We start from the raw sequence: 18,548 nt of genomic DNA on the forward strand, positions 1-18,548 counted from the left end.
GGAGAATTGTTGTACGTACAGAAGTCGAATATTCTAAGTCGGACCAACAGATCTAGCATGTATGTGGCTATGGTGGTGGCGGCCATGAACCAGAGGAAGAAATTTGGGGACCGGATCTGTTGGAACAATTCTCCATGAACAGTACCAAAGAGGTTCGTTTTCCAAGCAAAGAGAGGAGTAGGGATATGGAAAGAATCAGCTCCTACTCTTAACCTCTTGGGTCATTTATATAGATCGGTGTATAAAGGTAAATCTTCTTCTTCAGTCTTTGGTGGGGTACAAATATTATAAGGAGGCTCTTAGAACTTTATTATTTAGACCAGGGTCTTCCCCCAATAGTAGCTCCTCAACTGTAAGCTATGATGGAATAGCGGGACGAACAACTACAACTAGAAAAGTGCCTAGACTTTCTATCAACATGTACGTCTCACTAAAGCTTCATCCCAAAAATCCAGTGGGAAAAAAGGGCATAGAGAAGAGAGCGTGTACATGTTCTTCTCTACATGATTGCTAGAGCTAAACACTTTTATAACTATGCTTTGTCTTGCTCGATGAAGGCTGAGAACTTTGGTGCTTGGCAATGGTACTTCTTCCTCTGCAGCTGAAGTCGAAGGTACATCTTTGTCTGACCTGACGAAAGGGGTTCCGGCGAAGGCTGTTGCTGAGGCTTCGGTAGGCGTGGCTTTAACATAGCCGACATAACAAAGGATGAAGGTTGCTGTCGTGTCTTGCCAGAGTCAATGATGTTCTCACGTCTCCACTCACGTGCATTGGCCAAACTCTTAGGACCCAGGACGGGATTTTCACCCAGGTGCCCTCCGTAGACCGGTGCTCATGAGTGAATGATGCCACATGGTTGATGTATTCGAAGTTGGCGTGGGCCAAATCGTTGCGACCGAAACCCCTCTATCAATGTCAAAGTCGATGAAGGCGAAGCCATCGTGGCCGAAGCCCCTCTGTCAAAGTCATGGTCAACCAAGGCGAAGGTGTCATGCCTGAATCCCCTCTATCGACGTGGTGGTCAACAAAAGCAAAGCCGTCATGGCCAAAGCCCCTCTGGTCGATGCCTAAGCAAAAGGAGGTGAAGTCATCGTCGCCGAAGCCCCTCTGGTTGATGAATGAGCTGAAGGAGGCAAAGTCGTCACAGCCAAAGTCTCTCTGGTCGATGTCTGAGCCGATAGAGGCAAAGTCGTTGTGGCCGAAGCCCCTCTAGTCGATGTTTGAGCCGACGGAGGTGAAGTCGTCATGGCCAAATTATCTCCGGTCGACGTATGAGCCTACGGAGGCAAAGTCGTTGTGGCCGAAGCCCCTCTGGTCGATGTCCAAGCCGACTGAGCCAAAGTTGTTGCGGCCAAAGCCCCTCCGGTCAACATCTGAGCCGAAGGAGGTGAATTCGTTGCACGGCCGAAGCCCCTCTAGTCAACGTCTGAGCCAAAGGAGGCGAAGTCATCACGACCGAAGCCCATCTGGTCGATGTATGAGCCAATGGAGGCAAAGTCATCATGGTTGAAGCCCCTTTGGTCGACTTATGAGCCGAAGGAGGCAAAGTCATCGTGGATGAAGTCGAAGGTGATGATGACTCTTTGAGTCGATGCCAAAGTCGAAGGCGATGAAGACTGACTAGAGCTTTGTTGATGTAGCCGAAGCCGAAGGGGAGGACGACTCTCTTTGAGTCGATGCCGAAGGAGTAGCCATTGCCGACAAAGGGTGGTTGGCAATGTACCATGTACAAAGGGACCTTCGGATCCATGGAGCGCTAAGGACTGTGTTTTCAAGACTTACAGTCTAAGGTCTGAATGGAGCATTGCCTTTACCTAAAACTTAGCGCACCTCAGTCCTCTTTGGCGGGCCCTTATCTGCCTTTTAAGTCGATTGGTGCGTTGTCTTTACCTAAGGACTAGCGGCACTTCGGCTTCCTGTCATGCAGGATTAGATGTGCTTTGCATCTTTTTCGAAAACAAAAAACACATTATAACCGATGTGTGCTTCGGCGTGTGCACATGAAGAATAAAAACTTCAATGCATTGATATAATGCATGTGTGCAGAAAGTAAAAGGCTTCGACATATACATGTGGAGAATAGTTATTTTGATGCATTCATGTAATGCAATGCATGGAAAGTGCTAGTATTTGACACTTTGTCTTATTCTTTCTGCATGGTTGCATTGCCTCTGGGAGGACGAACAATACCTCAACTTTTTCCTACGGTGCATTGCCTATGTAAGGTCTATCAACACTTCGACTTCATCCTGCGAAGGTGCATTGCCTATTTTAGGTTGAGCAACACTTCAAGTTCATCCTGTGAAGGTGTATTGCCTATTTTAAGCTGAGCAACACTTCAATTTTTCTGAAAGTCTGTTTTGACTTCTGTACGGGGCTGGCACACTTAGCTCCTGACTTGTTTATGATCCAAAGAATTAATTGATCCTCGGAGCGAGGGCTTGCACACTTAGCCCCCATCTTTTTGGAACCCGAAGACGTGACTTGTCTTCGGCGTGTGGGCATGCACTCTTAGCCCCCGTCTTCGGTGTATGTGTGAGACAGATTCATGCATGGTGCAATAAAAGTGCTTTAGAATAAAAATAAAACCTTCGGTAAATTGTGGATAAATCCCATCTTACGAAGATTAAAAATTCCTGCATATAAGATCTTTTTCTTTTGAAGGCTAAAACCTGTACACAGGGAATAAACACTTCCTCGTGCGGAGGGTAAGATAGCTGCATACGCAAAGAATATGTGCTTCGATGCATATAAATAATGCAAGCGCAAAGAAGATAAGTACTTCGACAATTATGCGAAGAATAAGTGCTTCAATACATATATCATGCGAGCGCATGAAAAATAAACGCTTCGATATACAAGCAAAGGGTAAACACGATGCACGTATGTGGAGATAAACACTTCGGTAAAGAGCTCTCATTCACTCATGCATATAAGAATAGATTCATTCATGCGAAGGGTAGATATCCTGCATATGAGGAACAACTGGTTTGATGCATTTATGTAATAAATAAACAGAAGGTAATGCTTCGACATCCATGTGAACAATACATGATCCGATGCAAATGTAACGCGAGGGCGTGAAAAATAAATGCTTCGACACACAAGCAAAGGGTAAATAGTTTGATGCATATGCAATGCAGACGTGTGAATAACAAATTCTTGTTTCGCTATCGCAGAGGGTAAGAATAGTTGCTTCGATGTACATGAGTAATTCAAGCATAAATAAGTTGAGTACTTCGGCAATTGTGCGAAGAATAAACGCTTCAATGCATATTTGCAATGCAAAACGTGCGAAGCATATGCATCCCAAGTGATGTCACTGCTCACATATATGAAGAGTATGCGCTTTGTCGCAAATGAACAACAATGATATTCATACATGCGAAGCGTATACATATGTGAAAAGTATGCATTTTTGTAAGCGTGCAAAAAATAAACACTTCGGCACGTAAATGCAATATATGGGACATAAATGCTTCGGTGCAATGATTCAGTTTATGTATGCAGAATTGAGATGCATCGGCATGCATAGGAGGAGCAAGTACTTCGATACATGCATGGGGTTTTCTTCAACACAAGAATAGTACTAAAGAATGTTTCATCACATCGAAGAGTAAGTACTCCATGTGAAGGTATAGGTGCTTCGATGTATGGATGTAACATAAGCATGCGAAGAGTATTTTGATGTATAAGGATATATTACTTTATATGGATGGCAAAAATGTGCAAATGAGGATCGAAGTTCCTCAAGCGAAGGGTTAATAAATGTATATGATGAAATATATTCTCTTAAACGAAGGGTTAGAAATTGCGTTTGAGTAAGAAATACTCTCACGAAGAAGGATAAAATATGTACTAGAATTAACTGTATTTGCATGTATGCGAAGAGTAACTACACTGGCACGGTGGAAACAAAGTCCCCTCGCTCACATGTGCGAAGGGAAAAATTGCTTATAAGAATTTAACTGGTTCATGGCATAAACATGCGCGAATGTAAATTTTTTTTTTTCAACCCACTGATATAATGTAAGCCATGCAAGGAGTAAGTAGTTTGATACACACAAATGTAGGCGAGCGAAAGCGAATACTCAGGCATGCAGATGCGTATGAAGAGCAAATGTCTCAGTGCTTGACTGCAACACGCGCACACAAGTAGGTGCCTCGGCCAACATTCATATGAAAAATAAACATCTATGCATATATATGGAACATATGCATATATATACAAATTGATGTAATGCAAGTGAAACAGTGGATATTTTGGCATTTGATCGCGCGTGCACGAGAAGTGGATGCCTCGTCGCGTGCATGTTACAAACAATACTTCGACATGGCACAATGATGTATAACTGCAAGCATGTGACGAGTAAAATCCGAATTGCGAGGAATTAACACGTGGCCATGTTCGGCACGTGCACACCTCAAGATTAACCAGCCCACAAAGGCAGAGTTACGGTAATATATTCTAGGAGAAGCCATTAGTATGAATCGTCAAAATAGAGGACACTCCATATCTGTTCGGTCATCTGATCTGCAATTAGATCCTGACAATTGTGAGGCTAGCGACAAGAAGACGCATCTGGCATTCCAGCGGGAGCACGCCAGGGACATCTGTCAGTCATGGGCATGTCCCGTACGGCGCCTCACCAAAACAGCTTAAGCATGTTTAAGCGGTGCATTTGGAAGAGACACCAGGCAATCATATGTATCAGGGTCAAAATTGTTTACCAAGGTTGTTCTTGTATTCTTGCAAAAGCATATGTTTCAAATCACATGTTGTATAGACTGGCAGGTCTCTAACATGTCAAGCTATTTAGATATATAAAAATATGGAACACTAAAATGAAAGCAGACTGAGTAAAATGAAGTAGTCATTACTTCTAGATTTTTTGCACGTGTCTGTCCTGTTCTAATATTTTTGTTTAAGTTTACACTGATAGCCACTCACTAGCTACTTATAAGATTCTATTTTGATTTCCTTGTTATCCTACTCCCTAGCGCGCAGCCTACACGGTTAAGCACGTTAGGTGCAAGGGGCCAGGCGAAGCGGCCAAACGCTTTTACGCAGTGTAAAGGAAGAGCATGGCTCATGCCACCTGCTCAGTCGGCTAGCCCGAGCAACCATAAAAGGTCTACTCCACGTAATGCCGCAAGGAAACAACCGCAGGTTCACTGGCTAGGTGCAGCGAGCTGGAGCATTGCAAAACGACGGGTCTCGACCTCGAACCCGACCGGCGTCAAACATTTTGCTTGAAATAGAAAGGGACTTTTTACCTCGCTCACCCGTTGCGATCCCGAAGGCTGACACGCGCGGTCTGAATGCCGGCGGCCCGTCCGGCCGAAGTCCTCGCGGAGCCCCCGATCCGAAGGCGATAAGCGCGCCGTGAGGCCCGGCTGGTACGAAGACCAGTTGAAACCCGGCGAAGGCCCGCTGGTGGTGAAGGAGGCGAAGCCCGTCTAGTCTGAAGGCCGAGTGAAGGCCCGTGTGTGAGGGCGAAGCCCATCGAAGGCTCGCTTGGAGTTTTTTTATATTTTCTAATTTAAAATATTGAATAAATAGACTCCTAATAAAAAGATTTACATAAATAGATGCCTACCGTCTTTTCATAGGGCGGTAAGAGGGTGGCAAGCAGTCCGACTCTACCACTTAAATGTCCTGACAGATTTCAATTGTCACTTAAATGTCCCAAGGACTTTATATTATCTTTAGAACTACTCACTTTGATAATAATAATCTGATTATCATAGTTCATATGGATAACTACTATTGGTTTTTCAACCACTAAGTAGATCTATCAAGAAATCACGCAGCCACTCTGCCTCAATAGTAGTTACACATAATGCTTCTATGGTCTAAGATGATATACTTGCAAGATCTCCATGAAACAACAGCACTACTAAGAATGAATACATATCTACTTGTGGTTTTAATTTCATCAGTAACAGGAGCAGATTGACCTCCCTTTGAAAAAGATACCAAAGACACCATGATGTAGATGCTAAGCATGACATAGATGAAGCAGATCATGAGCAGTCACGTGAGAGCTTCCCAAAAATCTTATTCGTCCTCTCCATGTGCAAGATCGCAATGACGTTTGGTTCCAAAGACCCGCTCTCCTGATTGTCAGTGCACGTCTACGCATGGGATGGAGTAGTCTATCTGTGATGATGCAATAGAGAGGACGAGGTAAAAACTCTAACTCACGTGTGCATTGTGACAGCAAACGATAGGTATATATAGAGAGAAAAACTCGCATGGTTGAGACATACCACGATTGAACTCTCAATCAATATGATTTCCATATCTCATAACCATGTGGGCTGTCCCAAGTTGAAAAAAAATAAAATTGCAAAAGAAGACCGCTACTGCACAAGACATTGGAGATTGGTGCTATGCGCCCATACCCTCTACCGAGTGTAATAAGGTAGCGCATGCTTGATGATGCTAGTTATGTATATCTTTTATATTAAATATATTGTATATATTATAATTATTTCATCATAAATGCCACTTGTTGTCTAAATGTTAATCCTACTTTGTAGTATATTGTGTTGTGTGTTCAATTGTATAAAAATATAAAGATTTGGGAGAAATCGACACAATGAAGAGACCATGGAAGATTCACATCAAAGATAGGGAATTTTGGAGGACCAATAGCACAAGAAAGACATTACCAAGGCCTACATAGAAGACCTGGATCACATGGCCTAGAACAGGGAGTTGCCGCACAGCACCCCCTTGTGCCACGTGGCACATACACAAGGCAAGGCCTATAGAGCCCACCTTCTTCATGTAGGTCGGTTTGACATGACTTAGGTTTCTGGAACCCTTCACACGACATTGGCACCGTGTTGACTCCCTTCTCCAAGAAAGATACTCTTTGAACTACTATATAAAGAAGATCTCGTCCAAAGGCGAGATGTTCCAGTTTTCCAGAGGAAAAATGCCACATTAGAATTATAAATCTTGAGGGGATCATTCTCAACGAAACCTAAGACGTGTTAGCGCAACACAGGTTTGTGCCGCACAGCACCCCCCCTATGTAGCGCAGCACTGGCCCCCTTGGCGGCCAGTTACTTGCCCTCTTTGATAAGCAGCAAAAATCTCGAGGGCATCATTCTCGATGAAACCTAAGGTGTGATAGCATAGCACAAGAGTGTGTTGCAGACACCCCCCTATGTAGTGTGGCACCACTCCCTGGCTGTCTGTTGCTTGCCCTCTTCGACAAGCAGTCTTTAGAGAGGCTCTACTTCATCTTAAGCTATGTACTCTCGATAAACTATGGAGTAATCTATTTGCTCTTTCTCGGGATGTTGGGGATCTTGCATGTAACTCTGTAACGATAATTGTGTTGAATTAAGCTGTTCAATCTATATGATGTGCATTTCATTACTTGTATCTTGAATTCATTCTCATAAGAGGACATTCTATAGATAAGTGTAAGCGTGATGTTTAGGCTTATGTACAAACATCATCATATAGTATGTTTGTAGATGATCTTGGCATACCTTTTCTATATGACACCCTAGGCGAGGCGAACCTCTTCATCTACAGTGTAATCATTGAGCTGTGATAGTAGACACTTTAATAATGTTTGCATTCTTGTGAACCTAAATCCTAGGGAAGATCCTTTAATCTATTTGTTTACAATCCTACAACCATACATCATGTTTTTTGAGATCCAATCACTTTACAATCAACTAATGTTTAGTTAGTATATATTTCTTTTAACTAAATCTTTGATCCATTTGTTCTCTAAGTTCAATAAACCTTGAAATATTCTAAAGGAATTGCTATTGACCTATGTGTTTGCAATTAATCTAACTGTGCACATAGCTAGAGTCGATAATACTCTAGCAACGCATGGATGTAATCGTGATGAGGATATCAATCTTGATGGAGATGGTATTCCGAACTGCGTCCGGTCTTTAGTGGTGAGCGATTTGGCGTCACCCTCAAGTTAATGGAACGATACTATTCCGTTAAAAAAGCAATGCATTCGCTGATCAATTGGACCTGCACACTTGGTTGTCCTTCGTCGTGATTTGTGCGGCCTAGAATCCTAGGCGTCCCAGAAAGTGGCATGCAATCCATCCCCTCCATCCAACGGTTGCAAGTTGGCAACATGGAAGAATAGAAAGATTTTGTTGGTCCAATGCATGTAGCTCATAGGTGACTTCTTCTCGGCTTCATACTTTGCAATCCTATATATATTTCAAATGGAGGATTTTCGACAGCTATAGTCTATCAATTTACTTGCATGTTGGTAATTTATCGTAAACATTTTTTTGTGGAATATAGATAGATTTCTTGGTAAAGAACGGTAATTATCCATAAATTCAGCACTGTCAAGGAATCTAACATAAAAATATTAAGATAATTTTATGCATGCCACCGAATGTTAGCGAAAATCTCAATTTGCCATCGAAAAAGTCATAGCCCCTCTGGTACCATCACTTCAATTTTTTTTCCTTTCCGTACATGCTACTGTCGTTAACTCAATTACGATGGTAATGTCACATGGTAGATGAAAAAACTGAATTTGTGACATGTGATAGACTATTACGTTTTCATTATAAATCGAGAATTTCTCTAACATCCATCTGGATGTAGTGTTCTGGGTGTAAATTTAAAGAGATAGACAGTGGATGCTTAATGGGTTTGGTTTAAGGAACCAACCTGGATAGGCTAATCCATTCTGCGATTATCCCATCATTTTCTTGGGTTGACCCAATACCTCATTTTATAGTAAGGATGTGCTTACGAGGTTTGAGGCGATGATTGATCGATTCATTCGATTTCTCAAACAAAACATCTAGTTACAAGGCTTGAGGCGATGATTGACCTGATTGTACATCACCGTCTCGTCTGTCGAAGTAAACACCATGTAAAATAGGAATTAGGAATTGTTAAATAGGAATTAGCCTGTGCATTCCGGATCCAAATAAGTTAATCATCCTCGGATGACATAAACTAGACTAGCACTCTAGATCGACGCATGGTCGTGGCATGGAAAACAAAAGTAGCTGCACACTCGTTACGAGAAGGCTAGGTCAAACCATACTCGCCCGAGTCCTCAACCGAAATACCGGAACTAGGATTCTGACACGAAATCTCTCACGCCATTGTTATCGCAGTCTCCGAGGCAAGATAACTGCACGTGAGCAGACTACTGTCTCACACGACTCTAACTAAACATTATAGTAAATACCATTTATCGGAGATTATTAATAAACACGATTTATCTCAAATAACATATCGATACATGATATATTTTTTCTATCAGTCTGTTGACAAATCTCGTAAACTAAATTTATCATCGACCTGACTTGAGGCTCTACTCTCGAGCTCCCACTCGTAGGGGCGGTAGCTAGGCCACAGCAGCCTAGGGGGCCTACCACGCCGCATCCGGCGACACGTGCTCGTCATAGATTGCTAGGGTGTTCTTGTCGGCGGTCAATGACAATGACTCCGTGGTCCGACGGTAGGGGAGCCGCAAGCCGTCGCCATCAATTAGTCTCCTAATTGCAGTAGCGCATAATTAACTAGTAGTCTGAGGTCTGATGTCTGATCTCAGTAGATCCTGCACTAATCCCGAGCTTGAGGGGTTGATTAACTAGCAATAAAGCATCTAGACCTACCGGAACATACTAGGCACAGGAAAAGACAAAACAAAGCAGAGTAGAAACCATCAGTCTTAGGGTAGAATAAAAATGCTATCGGAATGGGAAAGACGTCCCTTCCAATAATTGTTTAGCCCATCACCCATGGTGTTAACTAACTCAGCTCAAGAGGTTCCTGTAAGACTTGGATGCAGATCCTCTCACTTCACCGCCGTGACTTTAGCACTCTATCAGCCGTTCATCCACAATTAGACGGCAAGCTTCTTCCTTCCTATTTCTTTTGCCTTATTTTTTTCTTTTAACTCCCCAACGGTGGGTAAATCTGAATGGTTGGTTATATAGATGGACGGTTGATGCAGGGCCAAAGTCACAGTAATTTTACTTCTTAACGTTAGAGGAGAGGATATGTGTCCCTAGGATTTAGGGTAGAATGGAACCGATCTCATACCTGTTTGGAACGAGAAATTCTTATTCATGCGGAAATTGAATTGTCTGTCGCAATTTCAGCATGTTGATCCTGTAGCCTGTGGAGGTAATTAACCCGTAATAAATCCCTATATGAATTCACAATCTTTCCAAATTAATAAACGGCAACAGAATATCGTCGTGTATGAATATAGCAAGAATTTCAGAAAAGCAAAAACAAAATAGTCCTATTCCAGTAAAAAATAAGAAAAATGTTTTTCGAGGAAACCCAGCTCTGGCACACCTCGTCTAACACGCGGAAACAAATTCAATCTCTCTCTTTTTCAACTTAGATATTAGAGAAAAAAATTCTATAAGACCCTTCAGTCCAGAAAGACCTCTGTGAGACCCTGATCCATACCATTCTTTCTCTTATCCAACAGCTGACGCGTGTAGAAGAGCGAAAATGAGGACACATGTCATATTGAGAGAGGAGATCTTTTGAAGGATTCGATCATAAAGATTTTCTTCTAACTATTAAATTACGAGAGAAATAATATAGATAAGATCTCATTAAAAATCTTTTTAAACAGAATTATATATAATTTACTTCCCTGTCCTTGCAATCCAGCCGCCCAACCCAACCGCGCCGAAACCCCCGGGATAAAAAGACCCCGGCGACGCCGCCGCGGCTAGCGATTTTGCCTCAGCAGCGCGCCGCGGCCTCAACCGGGAGCCGGAAGCACGCCACGGAGAGGCTGGCGGCGAGGGTGTCGTCGGCGGCGCTGATGGTAGCGTGGTGGCGGACGAAGGCGGTGTCCCGCGCGCGCAGGGCGTGGGCCGCCGTCGCCGGGCGGCTCCGCGCGCGGAAGCCCGGTCAGTCCCCTTCCTTCATCCTCATCCCCTCCCCTTCGCTAAGCTGCGTACCTTCGTTCTTGGGGGTTCTTCCATGGAAGAACGGAAGCGATCAATTTCTTGAGATACAGATTTGAAGTGATCTTGTTTCCATGGAAGCGCGCTGATGGAAGAATGGAAGAACGGACGAGGAATTCATCTTGTTTCGCGTTTCCAGAGGATTGTCGACTCTGTTCTTTGCTCGTTAAGAGAAGGGTTGAAAGGAATACATAACAAATCAAGGTTAACACTAATCCAAATTAAGGTTCTTTAGGTGCCTCTTGATGACCATCTCCTAATGTATATGTGTGCTAATTCATCTGCTGGGAAAGAAGAAATCAAAATGCTAAGAACATGATGTCATAGGTAAAGTATATATATATGCTATTATAATCTTGTGATTAGTCGACCTACTAGTTTTAGAATCTGTTCTGGCTACATACCGCACTTAGATTTCCTCAGAAAATGCACCGCACTTGATCACTTACTCTTCTCTCTTTCCTCTTCTAAAGATTATTTTCCCCCCGTAAAAGACGAAGCAAAGGAAATCCACCGGAATTCGCAAAAACAATTAGAACAAACAAAATTTTGCATCTAATTATGAGGAAAAAAACAATCAGACTGGGGCACAGATGTCATATTGACATGACCGCATTGGCTGCCGTGCCATTGACCTTGGCAGGGGAGGTAGTGCCACTTACAAGTGGGCCCGTGCAGCCGCTCTTGCTGCCGTTCTGTGGCCGCAGTTGGCTCCGCCACCGCATCCTGTCTCCGGTGGATCCCATGTTAACGCGATCCTGGCCCCCGGGTTGAATGCTCACGTGGAGGCCTTAAATATCTCGTTCCTGCCTTGGATACTACAACAGTACGTTGAAGGTGTAAATTAATTAATCTAAAGCTATCCACCCATTCTTTTTAGTTTAATTAATATAATACTATTTTTTAAAGTGATTAATTTTTTTAAAAAAAATTAGTATTATTGATTGAAATAAGTAGAGTCGATGGATACCTCAAGTTAATTAATTTACACCGGAGCATAGTGAACGGCGAAAATCCCTATGGTGTAGTGTAGACCTTTGCTGTGTTGAGGTAGGAAAACTAATGCTATTTTCCTTTAATAATGGAAGTATAACTCCCGTCATCTGTATGGTACAGAATGTCTAGATATACGTAGCCATAGGAAAAATTCTTGATCAAAAAGGAAAACTTTGCAGGATCTCTATAGGAACTGTATTTGATCTTATAAATTCTTGACTTGGACCGCAGGAACTGGACGGAGATTTTTAAAAAGGTTTATGTTATTTTCGTAACGTTCATATTCTTCTCAGACAAAAAGAAATATAAATAGGCTAGCCATCCTCTGGAAATCAGCATTCTGATCCTGGTAGTATGTCGTAAAGAAACCTACGAGTTGTTGAAGCCAGTGTACAGGCACGGTACCTTAGCAAAATTGCAAACTACACTAGAACATCATCATTACGGAGGGTTCTAAAAGGAACCACCACTATGACTTGATCAGCGAGCTTTCGCATCTTTTTTAGGGAGGTCCTATTTTTGCCCCAGCCGTCCGTTGGGTTGTTTATGATGATTTGCGATCCCATTTCTTCAATTTGGGATGGTCAAAAGTTTCTGTTCAATGGTGCCATGTGGTAACCTATCCTTAGGGAAGTGTAAGGACCATCTCTTTCAGATTATAAAATGTAAAGTAATATGCGAATATTTTACCTTTTCTCCTCCAAGGATGTCTTGCTTCTGTGCTGATTTATGGATTTATTATTTGTGTTACACCTCGACTTTGTAATGGCAATGAAACTAAAAACGTCTGAAGTAGTTATACAGAGTTAGCTTGATGTTCGATAATAATCTGGATATTTTCTTAGCATCACCGTCCTTGGAAATCATCTTGTGCATATAGATTATTCAATATTGATGCTTTGTACAATCCTCTGTAATAACAAAAAAAATGCATGTATTAATGCCGCTTCCCAATCCTCTGAAATCAGCAAACGCATGTATGCATCCGTACCTCTTCTCAATCGACAGAAGTCACCAAATGCATCAGCAATGATCCTTTTTCTCACCACCATGCAGCTGACAAAGAGTTCACCTGTAACATGTGCAGTCAGCGGTGGCATCCTGAAGCTCCACGAGGACGTGCAGACCTGCGGGTACAAGGACGTCCAGGTCATGTTCGACATGCTCACCTCGGAGCTCGAGGCGGCGTCTCACGCCCGGAAGCAGCCGCCGTCGCCGCACAAACCAGCGGCGCCGAGGCCGGTCGCCGCGGCGGCGCAGTAGTGCGTGGCAAGCAGAAATGAATTTGTCGATCGAGTGTCAGCAGTCTATTACAGTCTTTCATACCAGGCGTCCTCCCCCTGCCCTTCTTCCGGAATAAAGAGCGAAAAAAATTGCAGCAAGAACAATCAGAGGAAGAGAGAGATCAAGCTCCCAAACATCATGTTTTGAGGTGTGTAGATAGAGGGTGATATGTACCAGTGCTGGAACCCAAAAAATTTCGCCAGTTGGGAGGAAGAAGGAGCAAGAGGGGTTGCTTTCAATTTTCAGGTGTATTTTCATTTTGTTTTCACATGCTGCGGAAGAGAGCTCTATTTTACAGAGCATTAGTAATCTAGTAGTATGAGTTACTGAGATTTACTTTTACTTGAGCATTACTGAATGCATCGAAGACATGAATTTCGTAGGGATCTTGTTAAGAAATGGAGTAAAGCCTCCAAAGTTCCATTTCGAAAAACCTGCGGTCCTATTTGTTTGAGCTCCTCAACTCTCAAGTGAAGGAAGCTTAAGATCACGTTTTTATTCCAATTGAATATTCTTGCAAGTGTTCGCTAATTCAGTGCCCTATATATAGAACCCAATCACAATATTCCACTTGAATACTCTTATAAGGAGTCCATTCTTATAATTTCCTAATTATATATGGTCGACTCTGTCCTCTGGTCCTCTCTCCTCTGCTCACCTTCTACATGTGCAGTCTTAAACTTCCAGTTACGGCAGTGAAACAAAAACACTGTCTCTGATACATGGTCGTATATCTGGGTATCACATAGTTTTTCTTCAGTAAAGGCTCAAGGATCATTCCGGTTGATCTGGAAATCTTCTTGCCAGATCAAGCACAAAGTAGTTTTTGGGCTTCTTCTTAAAGACAGTTTAAACACTAGAGGGCTGTTACAAAGAAAACACATGACTCTGCCTTCATACAACTGCATCATCTGTTCCGAAGAAGTTGAGGAAACTCTGGACTACTTACTAGAAAATTAGCGCACCCTTTGTCGCGCCCCGTCCATCGGCCCATTGTGATTGATGAATATTCTCTGTAAATTTCTTTTTTCTCAGTAACACTCAACTGTTTATCATAAATCTAAGCAGCTAAATCTTCAAGCAAGCAAATAGATTCTGCTAATATTTTGTTGTAGATTTGTATGATTACATTCAGTTTGGAGCTTGTTTCCATCGCTAATATGTAGCGAAGGATTGAGACAGTATCTTCTACTTGGCAAATATTACAAAGCGAAAGCTTCATGGGTAGGTTTCTGCATGTAGCATTATCACCACATACACAAGTATAGGGAGGACTGGTGAATCCTGTAAAAATCGTCTCAAATTTGCATTGTAGAATTATCACCACATACTCAAGTGACTAGATAGTAAAAGGACAATGTCAAATGCTGTTTTCGTTATTTAGCACGCCCGTTGTTATAGCATATCATGAATTCTCACAGATCCGCAGCTAGGCAAGTTTAAGTAATGTGCAGACATAATTGTTGGAATAATGTGACAAATTGTTAGTCCAAATTTTATTAGGAAGAAAACTATATAGGATAATCTAGATGTATACACTAGAACCAGCAGGTTGCGCATAACTTATTTGTTGGGATGATAAAAACTAGCTTCCTCGAGGGCGATCTAGTCAATGTCATGGAAGAAGCTCCTCGGACGTGATCAAAGTTCATCAAGGAAGTAGTCGTAGTAGATGTAGATGATGCGTACCAGGATGTAGACGTGGTCGACGAAGAACACACTGAGCGGTCGTGTGAAGACGCTGCCCAAAAATCTGATTTTTGCACCGTGCAAGACTCTATACGGTACCGGTTTCAGAGATACCGCTATCATTTCTCCTTGGTGCACGCCGATCGGAAAGGATGACAAGACTAGGCAGCATAACAAAACAATGCAATGGGTGAGAGAGAGAAGAAGATTGAGAAAAATGAGGAGATGAAAAAACAACCAGCCAACCAGGATGTCTCCTGGCTCTCAAATAGGTAGAATGCAACAGTAATAGTCCATCAAAGAATGATAACTATCACGGTTTACGCTAGGTTGAAAATTACAGTTTTAATCTTATTAGAATGCCATTAACTCAAATAAAAACTACCATATTACTGCATGATTCAAACGCCTGTTTAATCATATTAAAAAGGAATAAAAGGAAAAGATAATTACACGATTGGCTACTATTTCTACTCGCATGCGCGACGCTTGTCGCATGTCCAACTCTCATTGGACTAGTAGTATAGGACTAAAGTGTGCATGTTTTGAAATTTCATAAATGGGCCAATTCCAACAATAATAGATAAAAAATTGAATTTCTGAAGGAAATCTTTATTTGAATTGCTTATTTGCTCACTTGTAGTGTCTAGTTCACTATCAAATAGAAAAACACTTGGCTGCAACCTTCACATTCTATGAACTCCAAAGCCAGATATAATAATCATAGTTAGTACCTTTTCTACAATCCTATTAGCTTCTGTAAATCATAGCCATTAACAGTTCTTAGAAGGATGAAGAAAAAAGATTATCAATTTATCAGCATAGAAGAGCTATACTGGTTATGTACGTGGGGAATGAAACAAAAAATAAACATTTTTTAAAGAAAGCTTTATTAACTTTTATTGTTATATTAAGTCGATACAACCACACAAGAATCCCCCGACCTCTGCATATAAAAGATGCATACAGTCAAAATACAAAAGACACCAAAGGCGCAAAGACTAAAACGAAATAGAGCCAAACAAGTTGAGAACATTATACTTAAATTTGAATGTGTAGTCTATACTACCATCCAAACTAGCTGAACAGCTCCCTGGCCGCTCCTTCCAAGCGTGCGCATACTGAAGAAACTAGCTCGCAAAGCTCCTATCATTGTAGTATAGACCACAAATGAAGCCAGTGGGTATGAGTAAAAATAACTTGTAAAGGAGAGAAATATTTCCTCTTGTTAAAGACTATCATTTCTTTATTTCCTCTTACGATTAAGAAAGATTTTTTTCTTCTTCTTGTCGTTGAAAGGGCGCTTCTTTTTCTCTTTCTCCTCACTTGATACTATACCTGCAAGTTTATGATTATTGGGACGAATATGATTGAGATCACCACACTCATAACATCTTTTAGGACCTTCACTCCCTCCCTTATTCTCACATTTTGCAAAGTTTTATTAAAATGAGTAGAGAGCAAAGCTAAATCCCCTTCTCAAATTTTCTTAAGTTGATCATCAGTTATTGAAGATAAAAATGATAAAACATAGTTTGATGAAGAAGACTCATAATCAAACATGTTACTTGGGAAATCAAAAGCAATTGATTTATTAGAATTCTTTCTAGCAAATACATATAATTCATAAGTTTTTAATTTAGAATAAAGAACATCCAAAGTAAGTATACTTATGATAGTAGATTCTTTAATAGATATAACTTTTATCTTCCATACCGACATATCTAAAACCCTAAATAATTGGCATGCATTTCAGTATTAGTATATGTAACATTAACAACACACAACTTGCTAAGGATTTTATTAAAGCAATCAAAGAAATCATCAAGCGACTCACCAGGCTTCATCTCAAATCTCATGTTATCTTTCTTAAATAAATCTTCATGTACCTCTTTTATAGTGGATGAAACCTCATAGTAGTCACTAAGTGCTTTCCATACCTTGTGCACCGACTTGAGATATACAACTCGATTAAAATTGCTCATTCCTAAGTCTTGTATGATCAAGTTCCTCACCTTTCTGTTCACCTTGACGTATGGCTATGTTCTGCACAGTCACTTCATTATTCTCCGGAACCTCGCATGGCTTATAGACCTTCTTCCAAATTGCAAAGCCCTATGTTTAAATGTAATCCTCTACTTTCGCCTTCCAGAACTGAAAATCAACATAATCGAAAATACAAGGTTTTATCGAATACCTATATAACGCCATATTTCTAATTTCTGATTAATAAAAATTAGAAAGATACACGATTATGATACCACTTGTAGGATCGATTATGCGCAAAATACGCAATCAACGTGGGTTAATGATTGCGGAAGATAAATTCAAATTTTAATTCATCCTAATAAAATATTCAATTTAATCATGAAATCAGTTCGGGATAAAATACTATTACATCACTAAAAATGATATATAGAAAGATCCAACAGTGGATTACCTTCAAATGTTTACTGTAGAAACTAGACAATTATGCAAAACTATTGCAAGAAGAATAAGGTCAATCGGATCCTTAATCTAGATTTATGAATTTCGCAAATAGACTATGATAAAAGAGATAAAACCCTAAATTGGCAACTATGTAGGAATTAAAAAATCTCACTAATCAAACTTTTCAGGACGTTACTTTGATGCTCTAGCACGATTTTGGATGGATCAAACTTAGAAAAATCACGAGGATCAATGACACAAAGAACACAAAATTTGATCTTCATTGCATGAATAGGTTCGCAAGATGCATCAAAACATCCCTAGAAAGTTTCCCTCGAAACCTTAGACGAACAACTATTTCTCTATCTCTCTCTAAATTTCTCATCTACTCTCTCGGTTCGGTTGCCGACGCTATTCATCCACAAACAAAACCAGCAGAGCATCTCCTATTAATACTCAGCCGGCCAATCAGCCCATGACCGGGACTCAACCTCCAGTTGTTCCTGGGCTGTCGGCCTGCTGACTGGGCCAAGCACGTCAACTCACACACAGGCCATCGCACCCGTCCATGTTCTAGGCCTCCTGCCCGTGCCCGCGCCGCTTGGACGAACAGGCCACCACGCCCTCTCCAGCCGTCCCTCCTCTGGCCGCCTGGGCCTCAGCCTGCTACCGTCAGCAGCGCTTCTGAGCCCGATCTCTCCACGTGACCAGCTATCAGACCGCCATAATAGCCTCGCCCACCTGGCCAGCCGCGCCAGAATTATATATATATATCAATATTTTTAAATTTACAAGGCCGTTTCAAAAAATTACAAACAACCGTCATCCGTTAATCGAGCCATAGCAAGATTTCGTCTCGTTAACATGCGACACCTTATGAACTTCACCTCTCAGTAATAAAAAATCCAATGTTTGCCATATGTCGCCGTTCAACGAACGACACCTTACTCTCGCTCGTTGAACAAACAAGATCTTCCGCTGATAGATTCATACAAAAGTTGTGGCTCACTGTCACCTTTTGGTATAAAAAATTTGCTTGCCGTTCTACTCTGTAGCCCTGTCTAGCCTGTGGGTTTGTGTGTGTGTGTGAGAGAGATATGCAAGCTATGCTATTGCTAGATGGAGATTTGGAGAGAGGTGTGGATGATGCAGAAACACACATGGAGTAGCTAGCAGTACGCAGT

At 41.6% G+C, this 18,548-nt stretch overlaps 1 protein-coding gene across 1 annotated transcript; it reads left to right on the forward strand.

Moving 5' to 3' along the window:
• Positions 1-10,714: 10,714 nt before the first annotated feature.
• LOC133899801 (uncharacterized) lies at positions 10,715-13,588 on the forward strand. The gene is made up of 2 exons (XM_062340864.1): positions 10,715-10,908; positions 13,049-13,588. Exons 1-2 carry the CDS (start codon positions 10,821-10,823, stop codon positions 13,222-13,224), a joined length of 264 nt encoding a protein of 87 aa, XP_062196848.1. The 5' UTR covers positions 10,715-10,820; the 3' UTR covers positions 13,225-13,588.
• Positions 13,589-18,548: the final 4,960 nt, after the last annotated feature.

The sequence above is a fragment of the Phragmites australis genome, chromosome 18 (genome assembly GCF_958298935.1).
Source record: "Phragmites australis chromosome 18, lpPhrAust1.1, whole genome shotgun sequence".
In the NCBI taxonomy this organism is placed as follows: Eukaryota; Viridiplantae; Streptophyta; class Magnoliopsida; order Poales; family Poaceae; genus Phragmites; species Phragmites australis.